Consider the following 16,840-nt stretch of genomic DNA (forward strand, 5'->3'; position numbering starts at 1 on the left):
CTCGCGGCGTCGGCGGGGGGCCCGTGTAGGCCCATCTTTTAATCATGTCTTCCGGAATTTACATCTTGTCCTGTGATTCAGCTCTGAGCTCCCGCCCTCTGCCGGGCACTTGGTGCCCCTTCGTCCTTGCCGTGTGGCGGTCACAATGGAGGTGTCTCGGAGTTAACGCATTCCAGATGGAAGCTTTTCTACTCGAAACGTGTTCCTTACGTTTCTACTCGAAACGTGTCTTGGCCGTGTGTGAGGCCGTCGAGCCGCCAGGCCGCGGAGGCGTAAAAATAACGAAAATCCTCCTGGACTCCGCCGTTCCGCGTGGCCGGTGTCCAGACTGGACTGCACCCTGCAGGTCGCTCCACCAGAACGTATTCCCCATCTGTCCACAGGTGCCCTCCTGTCTCTCCTAAACGCCCGACAAGGCCGGCCCTCCGTCACTGCCCGCGCCGCGACCTTCTCACTTCCCGCACAGCCCTTCGCGCCATCGCTGGCCGGCCGCTCTGCCGTCCTGCCGTCTCGCGCGGCCTCGCGAGATCGCGCGGCGGGACGTCAGCCTGTTCTCGCGAGCCTTAGTTCCTGGCGTGGCGCTTCGCGTGTGAGCGTAGCCGGAGGCCTCTGGAAGTTACGGGACGCACTCGGTTAGGATGCGGTTGCCCTCTGGGTGCCACACACCGGCCCAGGCCCGGGGAACATATCCGTGGGCGGAACACAAGCTCCTGGCCTCCTGAGGCTCCCCTTCATCCGGGTCTTACACCTCGGCACCGATGGCCGCGTGACCGAGCGTGCAGCGGAGTCCGCGAGCGGCCTGCGTGCGCCGGGCCCGCTGGGGACCCGCGTGCCCCGGGTGTGGACGCGGGGGTCGTTCCAGATCCCCGAAGGGACGCCTGTGGACGCGACGGGCCTTGTGCCGGGGGCAGCGCCCCACTTCTCCCCGGAGGAGCCGCGAGACGCGGAGAAACAGGTCACGTGTGCAGTGGAATTGCGCGTTGTCCTTTCTCGCAGTGGAGATATTTGGAACTACAGACTCTGTCCCCTTTTAGAACCCATTTGTTTCCATTTCTTTGATCTGCTATAGACGAATCATTTCCTGAAGACTATCTTTTCCTTTCAAAGATGCTCCCATATGGTCCGTATTAAAGGGGATTCTTTGAGGGGAGCATTATTACCCTTATGAAAATAATCGTTCACAGTTACCTCCGTTCTGTTTACCGAGACATCAGATGCATTCCAGATGCAGGAGATTGATGTGATAGGACTCTCTTGTAATGAAACTTTTAAACCAGCAAGTTCAGGTTCTGACTTATATCAGCAGATACATCTTCTCGCAGGTTTTAGCAGGAATCGCTCAGTATTTGTGCAGAAATCTCTTTGCCCTCCCCGCCCCCAAACGGAATGAAGCCATTTTGGCCATCCCCAATTTTATGTACCTTTCTGGTAGATCATGAGCCTCGATAGAGCCCGGCTAAGGCCCTGGTGCCCTGCCTGCCACTGGGTTACCAGATGACTGGTGTTCTGCACCCGCACAAGTATTTATAACCAAGTAGACACTACAAACAGCTTTGTAAGTAAATTAAAGGCACTCACTCATGTCTCTTTAGTATTCCCAACCTTCCCCTAAAGATTCCCGGGGGCAGAGGTGACCATGTCAGAGACAGTACGGAACCCAGTCTAGCATCGAGCCCAAGGCAGCCTTCTTAACAGACACAGCAGCCTCCGGGCCTTTCTGGACTCTCAGCCTGTTGTTCACACCAGACTGGGGGCGTCTGTGTATTTCCAGTCAGTCCATGTTACCAGTTACCCCGGGAACGCTCCTGTCTGTTACGTACTACATATGCAGACCCCTTAGTTGACGTGGAAACCCATCTTGCTAATTAACAAAGCTGCAGGTATAGTTTGGAGGTCACGGTAGCTGGAGCCTTCGACGCCACCATCTGGCCTCCAGATTAAATCTCTCTCATTCCTCTAGATCGGGCTTGAAGGGAACCTGTCATTGGGAGCATACAGGGGCCTTCAGGTGCCGCTGTGGATAGCTGCTGGCCGAGAACATCCTGTCTCTGGAAAACACCTGTTTCCTTGTAGCCGAGGGGTCGGAATCCAGTTGCGGTGTGTCCGGGGCTAGTAGTGTTCGCAGTAGTTTTCCTCCAGAGAGCCTGCAGACGAACCCGTGTGGAGCCTCCCATTACTCACCCTGCAGCTTCAGGCAAACTAATAGACACTGTAAGATCACTCGGCTCCAGCGGTACTTCTTCTGCGAAGCTTTCTCTCTCCTAACCATGTGAGGCTGTTCTCTGTGTCCCCACAGCCCCTCTGTCCTTTGGAGGGGCCCTACCACCATGTCCCTCAGGTGTCGAAAGAATCACAGCCTCGTGATTCTGCTTCAGCGCGGGGGCCATTAGGTCAGCATCTCTTGATGCCGTGATGGTACGATTTGTGCGAAATGGTTATTTGCATAAAGTAGTACTTGTGTGACCTCACAAGAGCCTTTTTCAAAAGGAGGAGAAAAGTTTTCTCCTGTTAAAAAAAAATGTACACAAAACTTTCTCTCTCCACGCCTCCCCCCAAAACAAAACCAACCCCCCAAGCGAGCAATTCCTCAGTTTTGTTTTGTGACTCTAATTAGCAGGGTCTCTGTAGAAGAAAATGCAAAGTGTTCTCTGGCCCCCGACAGACGAATTTGTGTTGTGGTTTGAGATGGAAAGGAAAGTGTTAACCTCATGAACTTCGGCCAGAGGGCATTGCAGTGACTGCAGACGGGCACCATCTTGATTTTCCAGAAACCTTCTGGTTTCACGAGTTCTGTTCTGTCGCCCCCATACGCCCAGTCAGACCTGTGGTTTAGGCTGCGTTGGGACCATTTCTCGTGTAGTCAGGCATTTTCTACATGGCCCTGCAAGAGGTAGAAAGAGGCTGTTGGTCACAAAAGGCCTTTGCGTCCGATAGGAATGGTGCTTCTCCCCTCCCTCCTGAGCACTCTGGGTGTTAGCGGCGTCTGAGGCAAACCCTCCGTGGAACGTCTGATGTGGTGGGTGGCCTGGCTCTCTGGCTGCATTGAACCAGCCGTGCATTCCCGGGCAGAGCAGAGCTTTCAGATAATGCACAGCAGGTTACTTCCATGGTGGTGGGGGCGGAAGACCCAGGAGGAGGGCACAGGAGCCCGAGGGAGAATTTACGTGCCTGCCCCGTCATTTGTTGGTCCTCCAGCAGGAAATCGTGTTAGAGATCTCCCCACATGCATTCCCTTTTCACCTTGTTTTCCTAGCTCGGTTTGCAGGGTTGTTGTTTTTTGTTGTTGTTGTTTACTTCTGAAAGAGTATAAGTGGGGGAGGGGCAGAGAGATTGGGAGACAGAATCTGAAGCAGCTCCAGGCTCTGAGCTGTCAGCACAGAGCCTGACATGGGGCTCGAACTCACGAACCGTGAGATCATGACCTGAGGCAAAGTCGGATGCCTGACTGACTGAGCCACCCAGGCGCCCCTACAGTGTTTTTAATTGGAAAATTGGGTGAGCTCTCTGTGAATGTGAATGATATTGAGCAAAAAATATTATGGGGACACTTGGGTGACTCAGTCAATTAAGTATCCAACTCTCAGCCTTGGCTCAGGTTATGATCTCATGGTTCTTGGGATCGAGCCCTGTGTTGAACTCTGAGCTGACAGCTCGGAGCCTGATGGGATTCTGTCTCTTCCTCTCTTTGCCCTCCCCCTGCTTTCTTGTTCTCTGTCTCCAAGTAAAGAAGTAGACATTTAAAAATGAAATACTGATTTTAGTGAATTATTCTCTTATTTTGAGTTGCAAAAGTCAACATTAGTGAGGTATAATTTGCATATAATTTAGTTCAAAAGTTTCTGCAGTAGCATCCCAAAAGTAGGTACTCGTTTTTTATACATAGGGCATATATTTATTTGATAAATGTAGGCATGACGTGAGAAGGGTCTTGGTAGGTAAGAGCGTGGGTGTGTGGACCGGACGCCCAGTGGAAGGGTGTGGGCCAGCGTGTAACCTGTTCATAGTAAATAGAAGGAACTAAGTATATTTTTAAAATTTAAAATTTTAAAATTATTTACAGGGTCCTAAGATACCTTCCTTGATGATTTATAAAAATTAAGCTGAGGTTTACATCAAATAAAATTCACTCCTTTTAGGTGTACAGTTGGACAGTTGTGTCTCGTAGGGAGCCCAGCACCGTGGCCCAGAGGGAGACTATTCCTTCACTTGGGAAAGCTTCCTTTTGCCTTTGTGTAGTCCGTTCCGTCCTCCTGCCCCGGCGCTGGGAACCACTGATCTGTTTTATCTCTGGTCTGTTTTCTTTAGAATGCCCGGTGAATGGACTCCCACAGAGTCCTGCGTTAGGTCTGGCTTCTTTCATGCAAGAACCATCTACGTTGTTGGGTGTCACTGGTTTGTTCCTTTGTACCGCTCAGTAATACTCCACTGTGTGAATGTACCGCTATGTCCTTGTCGACTTAGGTTGTTTCCATTGGAGGGCCATTGAGAATCAAATGGCTTTGAACGTTTACACGCAAGTGTTACGTTTGTCCTGGGTGGGTCACTAGGATTGGGATCGCAGGCACGTACAGTGATGTAGATTTCACTTTATATGAAACTGGCAGACTTTCCAAAGTGGCTATGTCATTTCGTATTCTTACCATGGTTTCGGAGAGTTCTGGGTCTGTCTCCTTGCTGGTCTTGCTTCAGAATGTTAGCCATTTTAGTGGGCATGTGCTGGTATCTCTTTGTGCTCATTTTATTTTGCTTTTCTCTAATAACTCATGATGCGGAGCATCTTTTCATAGACTGGTGACCATTTACATATCTTCTTTGATGAAATAACCGTATAAATATTTTCCCCAATGTTTTCCTTGGGTTGTCTGTCTTGTTGAGTTAAAAGAGCTTTTTTATATATTGTAAGAATAAGTCTTTTATCGGATAGGTATTTTGCAAATATTCTCTCCCAATGTGTGGTATCTCTCTTCATTTTCTTTAGTGTCTTTTGAACAAGTTTTAGATTCTGAGGAAACCCAGTTTATCAGTTTCTAATTGATAAACCCTAAAGGTTCACGCTCTTTGCATTTTTTCTAAAACATTTTTCTGCGTTGAGGTCATAAATGATTGTCTCTTGTTTTTCTTTTGTAAGCTTTACAGGTTTAGCCCATACTTTTAGGTTTATGATCTCTTTTGTGTTAATTTTTTTATGCAGTGTGAAGAAGGGTCTAGGTTCTATTGGTTTCATTTTACATGTTTTTCAAGCACCGTTTGTTGAAAAGATTGGCTTTCTCTATTAAATTACCTTGGCCCCTTTTGTTGAAGGTAAATTGACTGTACCCATGTGGTCTATTTGTGGACTCTCTTCTGATCCCTTGATCTGTATTCTAGCCTCCCACCAATACCAATCTGTCCTAATAAACTTAGAGCTTTCTGAAATCTAGGAGTCCCTGAGCTCTGGTCCTCTTTCTCAACATTGTTGTGATTTTTTGTTTTTGTTTTTGTTTTTACATCCTTTCTATTTACCTGTAAATCGTGAAATCAGCTTGTCCGTTTCCCCCAAGGAGAGCCCTCCAGTCCCTTGACACTTGGGTGATGAGCGAGTGTATAGTGTTTACATCATTGCCATTGTTAGGTTTCTTTACTTGCTGCAAAGGGTTTAATTTGGTCTTCATCTCTTACGGGAGATACACTTAATTTTTGCTTTCTTATTTTTATGACAGCTTTACCACTTTGGATATTCCATATTACAGGAACTTTGTAAAATGAGTTACGAAACAGTCCGTCTTTTGTTTCTTTAAACAGTTCTCTGCCTCGTGGGGAGACTAGTATTCCTTAGGGATTTGCAAAACTGTCTCCTCAGACTATTCCATCATTTTTTAAAGAAGTAATTCTATTAGGGCCGGATACAGTGTTCCTCTAATGCTGTTAAATCTCTCTTATCTCAGATTACATAGAAGAGCTTTTTAAAAGTTCTAAATGATTAGTTAGGGTCTTATTTTTACTATGTCACCGTCCAGGAACGTAGCCTGTCCGATTTCTGCCTTTGGGAACTTATTCAGGCTTTTCGCTTGTCTTTCTATTCGAGGCAGTAATTAAGACTCATTTTTGTAACCAACTCATGGATACTTAGGGCAAGTTGGCTTGTTACTCTCCTACAGTGTTCCTATCCTCTGTGTCTTTAACTACTTTCAGTTTTCTTGTGATTTATTTTCAGGGCAAGTTTATCCGCATCAACTTTGATGTAACTGGCTACATCGTGGGGGCCAACATTGAAACATGTATCCTTTTCATAACCACACAGCCTAAATTGAAGAGTGAGTTCGTCTTCCTCCGGGCTCAGGGCAGGCCTGTGCGATACCCTCCCGTCCCCCAGGTGATCAGGTCAAAGCCCAGAGACATCGTGACGTGGTCAGACACTTCCAGCTACTGAGTATTAATGCCAAAGCGCGTATTAATACACTTGGTGGTGGTGGTGGTGGTGGTTTTGCATGTCAGTCCGTACCGTGTTCACGCGGCTGGGGCAGTGGAGAGGCCCACTGAGGGGAGAGTTATCTGCGCGTGAACCCAGGAAACGCTGGTGTGGTCAGAGCCTGGAGGCGAGCACCATCACGTTGAACCACTCTTGAGTCAGCGTTGGGTTAGCCCTTGTTTACCGTCTGCTTATGGTATAGTGGGAGGGGCGTGTACTCCCCCAGACAAGACTTCACCAAGTGCACGGTTCAGGTAGTTTCAGTTAGTGTTACACAGACTGTAACTACAGGAAAGACAAATGTCAAGTATACAGGTTAGTCCTTGGAAATGTCACCCGCATAGAGTGGCTCTAAAAAAAGGAGAAGTCTTCATAGAATTACTTTGATTAAAGAGGTAAGGGACACCTGGGTGGCTCAGCCGGTTGGTCATCCGACCTTGGCTCACTTTGTGTATTCTCACAGTTTGTGGGTTCGAGCCCCGCATCGGGCTCTGTGCCGACAGCTCAGAGCCTGGAGCTTGCCTCAGATTCTGTGTCTCCTTCTCTCTCTGCCCCTCCCCCACTCACACTTTGTCTCTCAAAAATAAACTTCTAAAAAAATTAAAAAAGAATAAGCTGGAAAGGATTCTGAATGACAGTGTGCCAGTTAAGAAGGATACAGGTGACAGTTCTCTTGCCACCTGTGACCAGTGTCAGAGACCCACTGATAGAAATACAATGTTTCAATCTCTCAGGTGAGGGATAATTCGGAATTGTATCTTAGGTCTCTGGGTAGCTCAGAGCGGGAAAGTACAGGAAGCTCTGGGGAAGGACCAGGGAACGAATTTTGAGTTTCTTCACGTTGGTCCTGCTCCAGAAGCCTTCCTGTGAACGCATTTCCCCTCAAATGTAGACAATGTATCTGGGATAATCTAATTTTTATACAGTGAACTCACTCTGGTGACATGAAGAGAAAGCTGACTTCAGAAGAGGCGGCCATCTTCCAGAACAGAGAAACGGAGACTGTGTGACAGCCCAGGGTGACTAGCACCCCCAGCGCACAGGCGGATGCGCCGTGGTCTGGAATGCAGGGGCAGGTTGGGGGTGAGCCGCTGGTGTGCGACCGGCAGCGACCAGCAAGAGGGGGCCCTGGTCAGTCTGGTCAGGGCCGTCTCAGGGTATTTGGAAAGTGGGTGTAGAAGGGGCTAGAGCCACTCGTGTGAGGCTGTGCGTGCCGGGCTCACGATGGCCCAGTGAATTTCCCAGGGTCCAGCCGAGCTTTGATTCCTATCCCTGTAGCTCATGAGCTACGTTATTTTGAGTAATTTTCTTTGTTTCATTGGTTTCTTTGTTCATAAAATTGTGATAAACTCCCGTAAGGCTATTTTGGCCTTCAATGGCTCGACCTCGTTTTTTTCTTTTTTTTAAATGTTTTATTTATTTCTAGGAGAGAGAGAGAGACAGTGGGAGCAGGGGAGGGTCAGAGAGAGGGAGTCACAGACTGAAACAGGCTCCAGGCTCTGAGCTGGCAGTCAGCACAGAGCCCGACGCGGGGCTCGAACCCACAAACCGCGAGATCATGACCTGAGCGAAAGTCGGACACTTAACCGACTAAGCCACCCAGGCGCCCCTCGACCTCATTTTTTTATAGCTTGTTAGAGTTCCTTGTTTAGTGCTGTGTCCTGTGAGAGTTCCTTGTTCAGTGCTGTGTCCTGTGACCGTGACCCAGACGAGGGCCAGGCGGGGTGAGCGAACACCCTCACAGGCTGTGAGTCCTGGAGATGAGTGCGTACATTTTCCTTTGTCACTCAAATGTTTTAATCCTTCAGAACGGTTACTCGCAGGAGGCTTAGTATATGTCAGAGAAAGAAAACCTTTTACGAGTTAAATTTCTACAGACACGGAGAGAGGGCCACCTTTTCAATTCGATCCTTAACCGTCTTCGTTCAGACCTTCTGGAAAAATCTCGTGCTGTCCGTCAAGCAAAAGATGAGCGTACTTTTCATATCTTTTACCAGTTGTTATCCGGAGCAGGAGAACACCTGAAGTGTAAGTTCACAAAGTTTCCTACCATTTTGTATTTATTTGGCTATGGTTTTGGTATTACTTTTTTTTTTTTTTTTTTTGAAAAAGAACGTTTTGGGGAAACAGGACAGTTGACCCTCGAACAAAATGGGGGCTAGAGGCACAAGCCGCACACAGTCAGCACTCTGCCTGTGACTTGTGACTCTCCCAGAACTGCACCGCTGACCGCCTACCGCGGCCTGGGACCCTCACTGATGACCAGTCTGTCCCGCGGACTCTGTAGGTTGCGTAGCCTGTATATATCGCGTTCTTACGATACAGCGAACTAGAGGAGGACACGCGAAGAAAATCATGAGGCAGAGAGAATAGGTTTCCAGAAATGACCTGTACTGACGAGACCCCGTGTGTACCTGGGCCCGTGCGGCTCCCACATGTCTTCCAGGGTTCGACTAGTTTCGCACACACCAGGATGAAACTGAAGTCAAACTTTGTGCCGTGGGATAAATAGTTTTTAAGCAGCAGTTCTGTGGACGATGTTACATTACCTTCTGTACATTTATTTCTTTTGTTTAAAAAAAACTTTTAAATCGGGCACCTGGGTGGCTCAGCTTGTTGAGCTGCCAACTCCTGATTTCAGCTCAGGCCGTGATCACAGTTTGCAGCACGAAGCCCCCTGTGTCAGGCTCTGAGCGGACGGCACAGAGCTAGCTTGGGATTCTGTCGCTCTCGCTCTGCCCCTCCCTGGCTCGTACATGCCTGCACACACTCTCAAAACAAATAAAGTAAACTTTAAAAAAAAATTAAAAATGAAGAAGTTTTAAATTAGACGACATGCATTTTTATACAAGTTCGGTTTTAACGTTGATGAATGTAAAAAGTAAGAAAGAATAAGTTCATAAAATTGAGTAAATGTTTTCATTGCCAGGTTTATAACTGAATATATAGGTTATGCTTCCACTAGTACTACGTGGAGCATATAGTGGACTTGTATTTATTTATTCCATCATGAATCCTAAGGAGTGGAAGCTTCAGACTGGCTGGGGGAAAGTTCTGGGTCAGAGGTATCTGAGGGAGAAGGGAGGACAGGCAGCTTCCTGGTCTCCTCTGCAATTAGCACTGAAAATCCATTGCTCCTGTGTGACCGTGTTCTCCAGAGGCGACAGCAGACACCTGCGTCGTCCCACCTTTGTCACGTGGGCTGTAGGCTTTTGCCCCTGCAGATGTCTGTAGAAGCTGTGAGCCCAGAAATGAGAGAAAGGACCCGCGAAGGGAAAAAACCTGCAGCAAAGAGAGTAATTGCGCTGAGAAACTAAACCTTCAAGACAGTAGGGTCCGTAATGCTGAAGAAGAGAACCCTCTTCAGACCTGCAGTAACCCTGCGGTCGTAATGAACCAAAAAAATAAGATCAACGTGTTCAAAGGAAGAGAGAGGAAAAGAGAGGAGTCACTGCCCAGTAGAGGTTACATGTGAGGGAGGTAAGAATAAGGGATAGGGTTGCTCGACAGGAGAGCACATGGTCACATCCATTGTGGGGACAAGCAGCCCAGCTGTTCTGGCCCCTCCTGAGAAACACCCGTCTGGTGTCCACACCTTGGCGAAAGGTTGTGTTAAGCTCTAACTCCGGGCCCCGATGAGGGCAGCTGTTGTATGATGTTCCATCATAAATACGTGTTGCACGTCACTCTGAAAGGCACGTTTACACCTAACAAACTGGCTCAGATACCGGGTTTCCGGGCACTGGCCGGACTCAGGACTTGCCTGGTCCACATTCTGTATCTTCTACATCTGGGTTCGTGTAGTCCATAACATTTGCTATAAAACTGCTTTGCTAAGATAAAATTATAGACTGTAGGGTTTAAAAACTTACCCTCAAGATATGGGCTAAAATATTTAAATTTGAAAACCGTAAGGCTTAGTTATCTGGAAAATGTGCATCGTTTCTCACCTATTTCTTTCTTTCTTTTTTTTTTTTTTCAATGTTTATTTTTGAGAAAGAGGGAGACGGGATCCTAAAGCAGGCTCCACGCTGACAGCGCAGAGCCTCATGCAGGGCTCGAACTCACGAACTGTGAGGTCATGACCTGTTCTGAAGTCAGGCGCTAAACTGACTGAGCCACCCAGGTGCCCTGGGCTCCCGGTTTCAAATATTCTAGGAGCCCCTGTCCCGAAAAACTGCAATTGCAGTGCTTGCAGTTAATACTCTCATTTTCCCTCACTGATATGATGGAAAACTGCATGTTTTTAATATGAATCTATGAAGGAAGAAAAAGCATGACAGGAAGAAATGTATGGTGGCATGGCGGGTGTGGGCCACATCTCCCGTGATCAGCCCAGCCCAGTGTCAAAGTGGGCGTGCTTTGTCTGTCAATGGGTATTTATTAAACTGTATCTGTTATGCTTTCTCCTAGCCGATTTGCTCCTCGAAGGATTTAATAACTACAGATTTCTCTCCAACGGCTACATTCCCATTCCGGGACAGCAAGACAAAGATAACTTCCAGGAAACCATGGAAGCGATGCACATAATGGGCTTCTCCCATGAGGAGATTCTCTGTACGTGGGGTTTCCCTCGTTTCTGCCACTTACTGAAATAAGACCCACACATGGGGGCTGTGAATAACAGAAACTAGAAAATGACGGAAAATCGTGAGAACCGCCTGTAATTGCACAGATTCCTGAGACCTGTGTTACTGAAAAGCTTAATTTTTAGCACAAAATAAATTTAATACGTCTCTGCTACAGTTTAGATGCAATAATTTTATTTATTTTTTCTTTATATCCATGTAAAGCCATGCTTAAGGTAGTATCTTCAGTGCTGCAGTTTGGAAATATTTCTTTCAAAAAGGAGCGAAATACTGACCAAGCCTCCATGCCAGAAAACACAGGTGAGTTGACCGATGCTGATTTTATTTCTGTTTACGCGGTTTGCTGTTGTGCCGTGGTCGTGGTGGTGGCTGTCGTGCTGTTTATCGTCGTGTTCTCCAAGCACGAGTTGCCAGCTCAGCCATGGGTTCGAGCCCCACGTCGGGCTCTGTGCTGACTGCCAGCTCAGAGCCTGGAGCCTGTTTCAGAGTCTGTCACTCCCTCTCTCTCTGACCCTCCCCTACTCACGCTGTCTTTCTCTCTCTCCTAGAAATAAATAAAACATTAAAAAAAAATTTTTTTTAAATGCCGAACGCATCTTTTTGCACGATGTGTTTTTCTGTCTTACTCCCTTCTCTGAGACTGTATACTTCAGAGGGCCAGGCTTTGTCAAAAAGCACCAGAGGTAAAATGAAAACTTACTGGTCATCTGGTGTGTGGTAGCTTAATGATGTCATTATGAAGAAACGTGGCTGAATGTTTAAACAGACACCAGAACTTCTGTACTGGTGATGTCGCCAGTGAGCATGTGAGGAGGCAGGGGCCTGGCTGCTGAGAGCAGTGTAACAGGGAGCTGTTTTTTGAGTGCTCCCTGTTAGCCACGCAAAATTTTTAAAACCTTTCGGTTTCTTGCCTATTAAATGTTACTGGGATTGTTACGCGAGCACGGCCAGTTATCTTGGTAACATGATGACTTAAAGCAGCATAAACACTATTTTTCTCATTCTGTGCACCATGCGTAGGTTCTGTGACTCCGTAACTTAACGCTGAACCACCCAGAATAAGTAACTGCTGCCTGCTCCTTCTTATCTAAGGATGCATGGTGTTCATTTGAAAGATTGAAAGGAGAAAGACCTAAAATTTGTCCTTCTTTAAGACTTACTCAGTTTGTTAATGGAGGTTTCTTACCAAATGTGTTGTGACGGGCTCAGAGGCAGAACAGGCTCTTAGGAGATGTTTTACGCTCTAGTTGCACAGAAACTCTGTCATCTCCTCGGGATGAACGTGATGGAGTTCACTCGGGCCATCCTCACACCCCGGATCAAGGTCGGCCGAGACTACGTGCAGAAAGCCCAGACCAAAGAACAAGTGAGTTTAACATTGTTGGTGCACGTTTGTTTGCACGACAAGCCAGCGTCAGAAGTCCTTCCTGTTGGCAGGTCACAGACCTTCACGAAAACTCCTAAACAGGCTTTTCTTCGTGCCGTGCGTTGTTTCTCTTGTACAGTTTGCTCTTCTCCAAAAGAATTTTAAAAGTGATTTTTTAAAATTTGAAGTACGACCTCAGGTTTTCTCCAGGTCAGTAGATCATCCAGGAGGACAAAGCCATGTAACTTCGGAAGCCAGCTCAGTCGTGGGGCACGCCGCTCCTGGGTCCCTGTGTGGGTGGCCCGGCACCAAGAACCTGGGAGTCGGTTCCGCCCGTTCCACGGCAGCCTCCTTTAAGCACAGAGCCCCACGGGCACAGGGAGTCTTGTTTTCCTGGGCACCTTCGCCCTTCTCCTGAGTAGATCATCTCCAGTTAACAGATAATTGTACCATTAACTGTAGCCGTGTGAAATCGAGACTACATTAAGTAGCAAAAGCTATTTTAGGTTCTGGGAGCACTATAGAGCATGAAACGCCAGATAACCACTCAGGACGCTCCGTTGAGGTGGTTTCCAGAACAAAAGGTTGTGTTGTCCAATTACAGGCAGATTTTGCAGTGGAAGCGCTGGCAAAGGCTACCTACGAGCGGCTCTTCCGCTGGCTTGTGCATCGCATCAACAAGGCCCTGGACAGGACCAAGCGGCAGGGCGCTTCCTTCATCGGCATCCTGGACATCGCTGGGTTCGAGATATTCGAGGTAGGTCTTTCTCTCCTGCTCTTCTGCTTATTCTTTTAAGAAACATGAAGGCTCACCGTGTAACAGGTGCAATGCAGACACCGGGGCTATAAGGGCCAAAGAGCAGGTGTGGTCAGGCTAGGGTGCCGTGCGGAGGAGTTGGGGGCCCTGGTCACAGGTGCTTGGGAGCCACGGGTGAGCATACCTGAGGAGGAGGGGCCCCCAGCCTCTGTGAGTTGTCCTGCGTGATGGGAATGAGCCAGTGGTCTTGTACAGGAAAGGATGTGTCATATAGAAAGTGCTAGAAAGCCAGCGTGGCTACGCCTTGCTGACCAGAGAGAGGGTTAGCGGATGCACACAGAGAACGTGCTCTGTGTCCCAAAGATGCAGCCATGGGCTCCAGTGATGGATTTCGGTGTATTCAGCTACTGCTCTGACTGGCTTCCTCCACGGCCTCTGCATCCGTCCATCACTGGTTTGTAGTCACGTGTCTGCGAAAACGTTGATACGATTCCAGTCTCCTAAAAACGTATACCTTTATGTCTCCTTTGTTGGACGGGCTCCACGGTAAGTCATGGACACTAAATGAAATACCCCTTGGGACCGGTGTGCTGTCCTGGCCCCCACAGGGTATGGAGCTGCCTTAGCTTTGAAATGAACAACTCCGAGATGGATGAGTCTGTCCTGAGCAGATCCAGCTGTTACTGGGGGACACAGTCTCAGCCACTGAGCTGCTGCTGTCGCTGTAAGAGATTGCTCTTATACGTACTGATTTGTGGAACGCCTGGGAAACTGTGAGAAGTGGCTGGGCACATGTCACATTTAAAAAAAAGAAAAATCTGTCACCTTCCTCTACGCAATCAGAAGATAGAGTGAAAGAGAAGATCATTGATTCCAGCTGCAACAAAAACGAATGAGAGACAGAAGAGTAAATTGTAGAAGAAACGGGCACAGTTTACGTGAAGGCAACCTCCCAGCGCTGCCGTGAGAAACAGAAGAACAAATAGGAAAACATACCTTGTTCTCAGATGGAGAAATTCCACCTCATAAAAGCAGCAAATCTTCCCCAAGTTATTTCTCAATCGAATACATCCGTTCAAAACCTGTCAACAGGAATTTTAAGGCAGGGGGGCAGGGGGCTAGGCAACCTTCTTCTAAAACTAATTTGAAGGCCGAATTAATAGAAAATAAAGAATAGACCCTAAAATTCTGAAAAAGAAATGAAAAGGATATTAAAAGAAGTGAGACATTATATAAAGCTAAACCGTACTTCAAGGAGTACGGTTTTGACCTGTAGTAGAAAAATGGAGAAGCTAAAAATGCAGGATTGTGGTAGTGAGTGTTATTTGTCCTGGGGAAAGAACGGGAAAAACCTACATGTCCGCCGTTAGGAGATCAGTTCAGGGAGTTACAATATATCCATACACTGGAGTCCTGTGCACCCATTGTGAAGGAGGAGGGGGTTTTATATACTTCCGTGGAAAGACTCCAGGACCTCATTAAACCAAAACCAAACAAAATAAAACAAAAAACCAAGGTAACACACCCATTGGAGCGCACAGACCCTCTTTGGAAGGATCATGAGAAGCAGGTGACAGTGACCAAGCACAGAACAAGGAGGTAATGTGAGTGAGACTTCTCTGGCTCTTGTGGCTCTTCACCTGCTTTGTTTTGTTTTGTTTTTTTAAATTTCTGAGAGAGACAGCATGAGCAAGGGAGGGGCAGAGAGAGAGGGAGACACAGAATCCGAAGCAGGCTCCAGGCTCCGAGCTGTCAGCACGGAGCCCGACGTGGGGCTTGAACCCATGAGTTGTGAGATCATGACCTGAGCCGAAGTCGGATGCTTAACCGACTGAGCCACCCAGGCGCCCCTTTTCGCCCATTTTTAACTGTCTACCACGCGTTATCGTTTTAAGAACTGATTATATGAAAACGCAGTTGCTAGCTTAAATATGGAAGACAAGTTAGGGACTCAGGTTTGGTGTTTTTTTTTTTTAAATGCCATCCCACCTCGTTGCTCAGGCTGCAGACAGCAGGAAGACCTCCTCCCACCGCAGAACAAAATCCATTTACCTGAACGTGACTACGCACAATCAGGCCGCCTGCAAAGACTGACGTGTGGTTCCCGGGAAACACGGGGCGCGGCCGGGCGAACACAGCCCCGCGCTCCCCGTGTGACCTCGTTCTGTAGTAGTAGAACACCCCCGCGGGGGGAGGATTGGAATGGCTTTTTCAGACTGTGAATCTGTTCCTTGGAGATGGATTACACTTTCCCTAATTGAAAGTCACTTTTCATAATGAGGGGTTATTTATGGGCACAAGCTTCTAGCAAACAGCTTGGAGGCTCAGGAGAAAAAGGTCGAGAACTTCTAGCTCCCAAGGTGATTGCTTTTGAAAATTCCACCCGTCCGCCCATCCACCTGCCCTTCCCAGCGGCAGCATCGGACGCAGACAGGCGCAGCTCCCGGAGATGGAAACACCAGTGTCTGTTCACATCCTGGCATCTAATGAACGTGGGAGGTGGCGTCCCCGTCGGGGGTGCCGCTGCTGATTGGACAGCTCTGTGCACTCCATGCTCGCCATGAGGAGCGTGGTCCCCTCCGTCACCACGCGTTGGCACCGGCAGAGGGCAGACACTTGTTACAAGGAGGGGATGGGTGACAGCTGGCCTGGTGCCTCTCGCTCCCCGAGCACCCTCGTCAGGCCTGGCTGGGGCCTCCTCCACCGCCCCCGAAGCTAAGAGGACTTTGCTCAAGTTGCTCCGGAGCCCGTGGCTGAAGAGAAGAGTGGGAGCAGGAGCCTGTCCGCCGCCTCCACCCCTCAAGGCTTCTGGACGCTCGGCCCCCGTGGCCACTGACCTTTCCAGCCTCCTTGTTTTCATCCTTTTCCTTTCGTGGTTACTCCTTTGCTTCTGTTCGTTAACCATTGAGCAGCGGGAACAGAGTTGTGGAACGTTAAATCATGTACTTAGCGCACAGAGTTTAGCGTTCTCTGCTCTGCGCGTTTCAGGAGGGTCCCCCCGGCTCGGGTCCCCTCCTCACAGAGAACCCGTGCGATAGCGGGTCCCCGAGAACTTTGCATGGGGCGTGTCGGTCGCAGACGATTCACGGTCCTGTTCTCTCCCCCTCCCCCCCCCATGTTCCGCACGCGTCGCCCGCCTCGAGCAGCTGAACTCGTTCGAGCAGCTGTGCATCAACTACACCAACGAGAAGCTGCAGCAGCTCTTCAACCACACGATGTTCATCCTGGAGCAGGAGGAATACCAGCGCGAGGGCATCGAGTGGAGCTTCATCGACTTCGGCCTCGACCTGCAGCCCTGCATCGACCTCATCGAGAGACCTGTAAGGGGGCGTTCCGGCCTCGCTGCGCCGTCCCCATGCCATCGTCCCAGGGGGCACTTAGCCCGCCTAAGGGGTCTTACTTGAGTAGCCTCCATGCCCAGCGTGGGGCTCGAACTCACGACCTTGAGATCACGAGTCGCGCCCTCCACCGAGTGAGCCAGCCAGGTGCCCCCGGCTTAATTAGCTTTAAGATAATTTTCTAACATAAATGTTGTAGAAAAGTGATGCTTTGATGAAATACCTATGTAAAAAGTAAGTAAGCAGCCAAGGAAGGCCCTTCCTCGGCCCTCGCGTGTGTGAGCCTGCTGCTCGCAGACTGCCCTCTGTGGCGCTCTCCCTCCCCCCCCCCCCCATGGGGCC

General features: G+C 48.7%; 1 protein-coding gene across 2 annotated transcripts in view; it reads left to right on the forward strand.

Annotated features, from left to right (window-relative positions):
- The window catches only part of MYH10 (myosin heavy chain 10), a 126,723-nt gene that overhangs the window by 58,434 nt on the left and 51,449 nt on the right, over nucleotides 1-16,840 (forward strand). For both annotated transcript variants that reach the window (XM_039231495.1, XM_039231494.1), the window contains 7 exons: nucleotides 6,194-6,257; nucleotides 8,378-8,476; nucleotides 10,862-11,005; nucleotides 11,242-11,337; nucleotides 12,285-12,403; nucleotides 13,008-13,160; nucleotides 16,307-16,480. In XM_039231495.1, the coding sequence (XP_039087426.1) occupies nucleotides 6,194-6,257; nucleotides 8,378-8,476; nucleotides 10,862-11,005; nucleotides 11,242-11,337; nucleotides 12,285-12,403; nucleotides 13,008-13,160; nucleotides 16,307-16,480 (849 nt within the window). The remainder of the gene's footprint in view (nucleotides 1-6,193; nucleotides 6,258-8,377; nucleotides 8,477-10,861; nucleotides 11,006-11,241; nucleotides 11,338-12,284; nucleotides 12,404-13,007; nucleotides 13,161-16,306; nucleotides 16,481-16,840) is intronic.

The sequence above is a fragment of the Hyaena hyaena genome, unplaced genomic scaffold, assembly GCF_003009895.1.
Source record: "Hyaena hyaena isolate Hyena2069 unplaced genomic scaffold, ASM300989v1 scaffold_58, whole genome shotgun sequence".
NCBI lineage: Eukaryota > Metazoa > Chordata > Mammalia > Carnivora > Hyaenidae > Hyaena > Hyaena hyaena.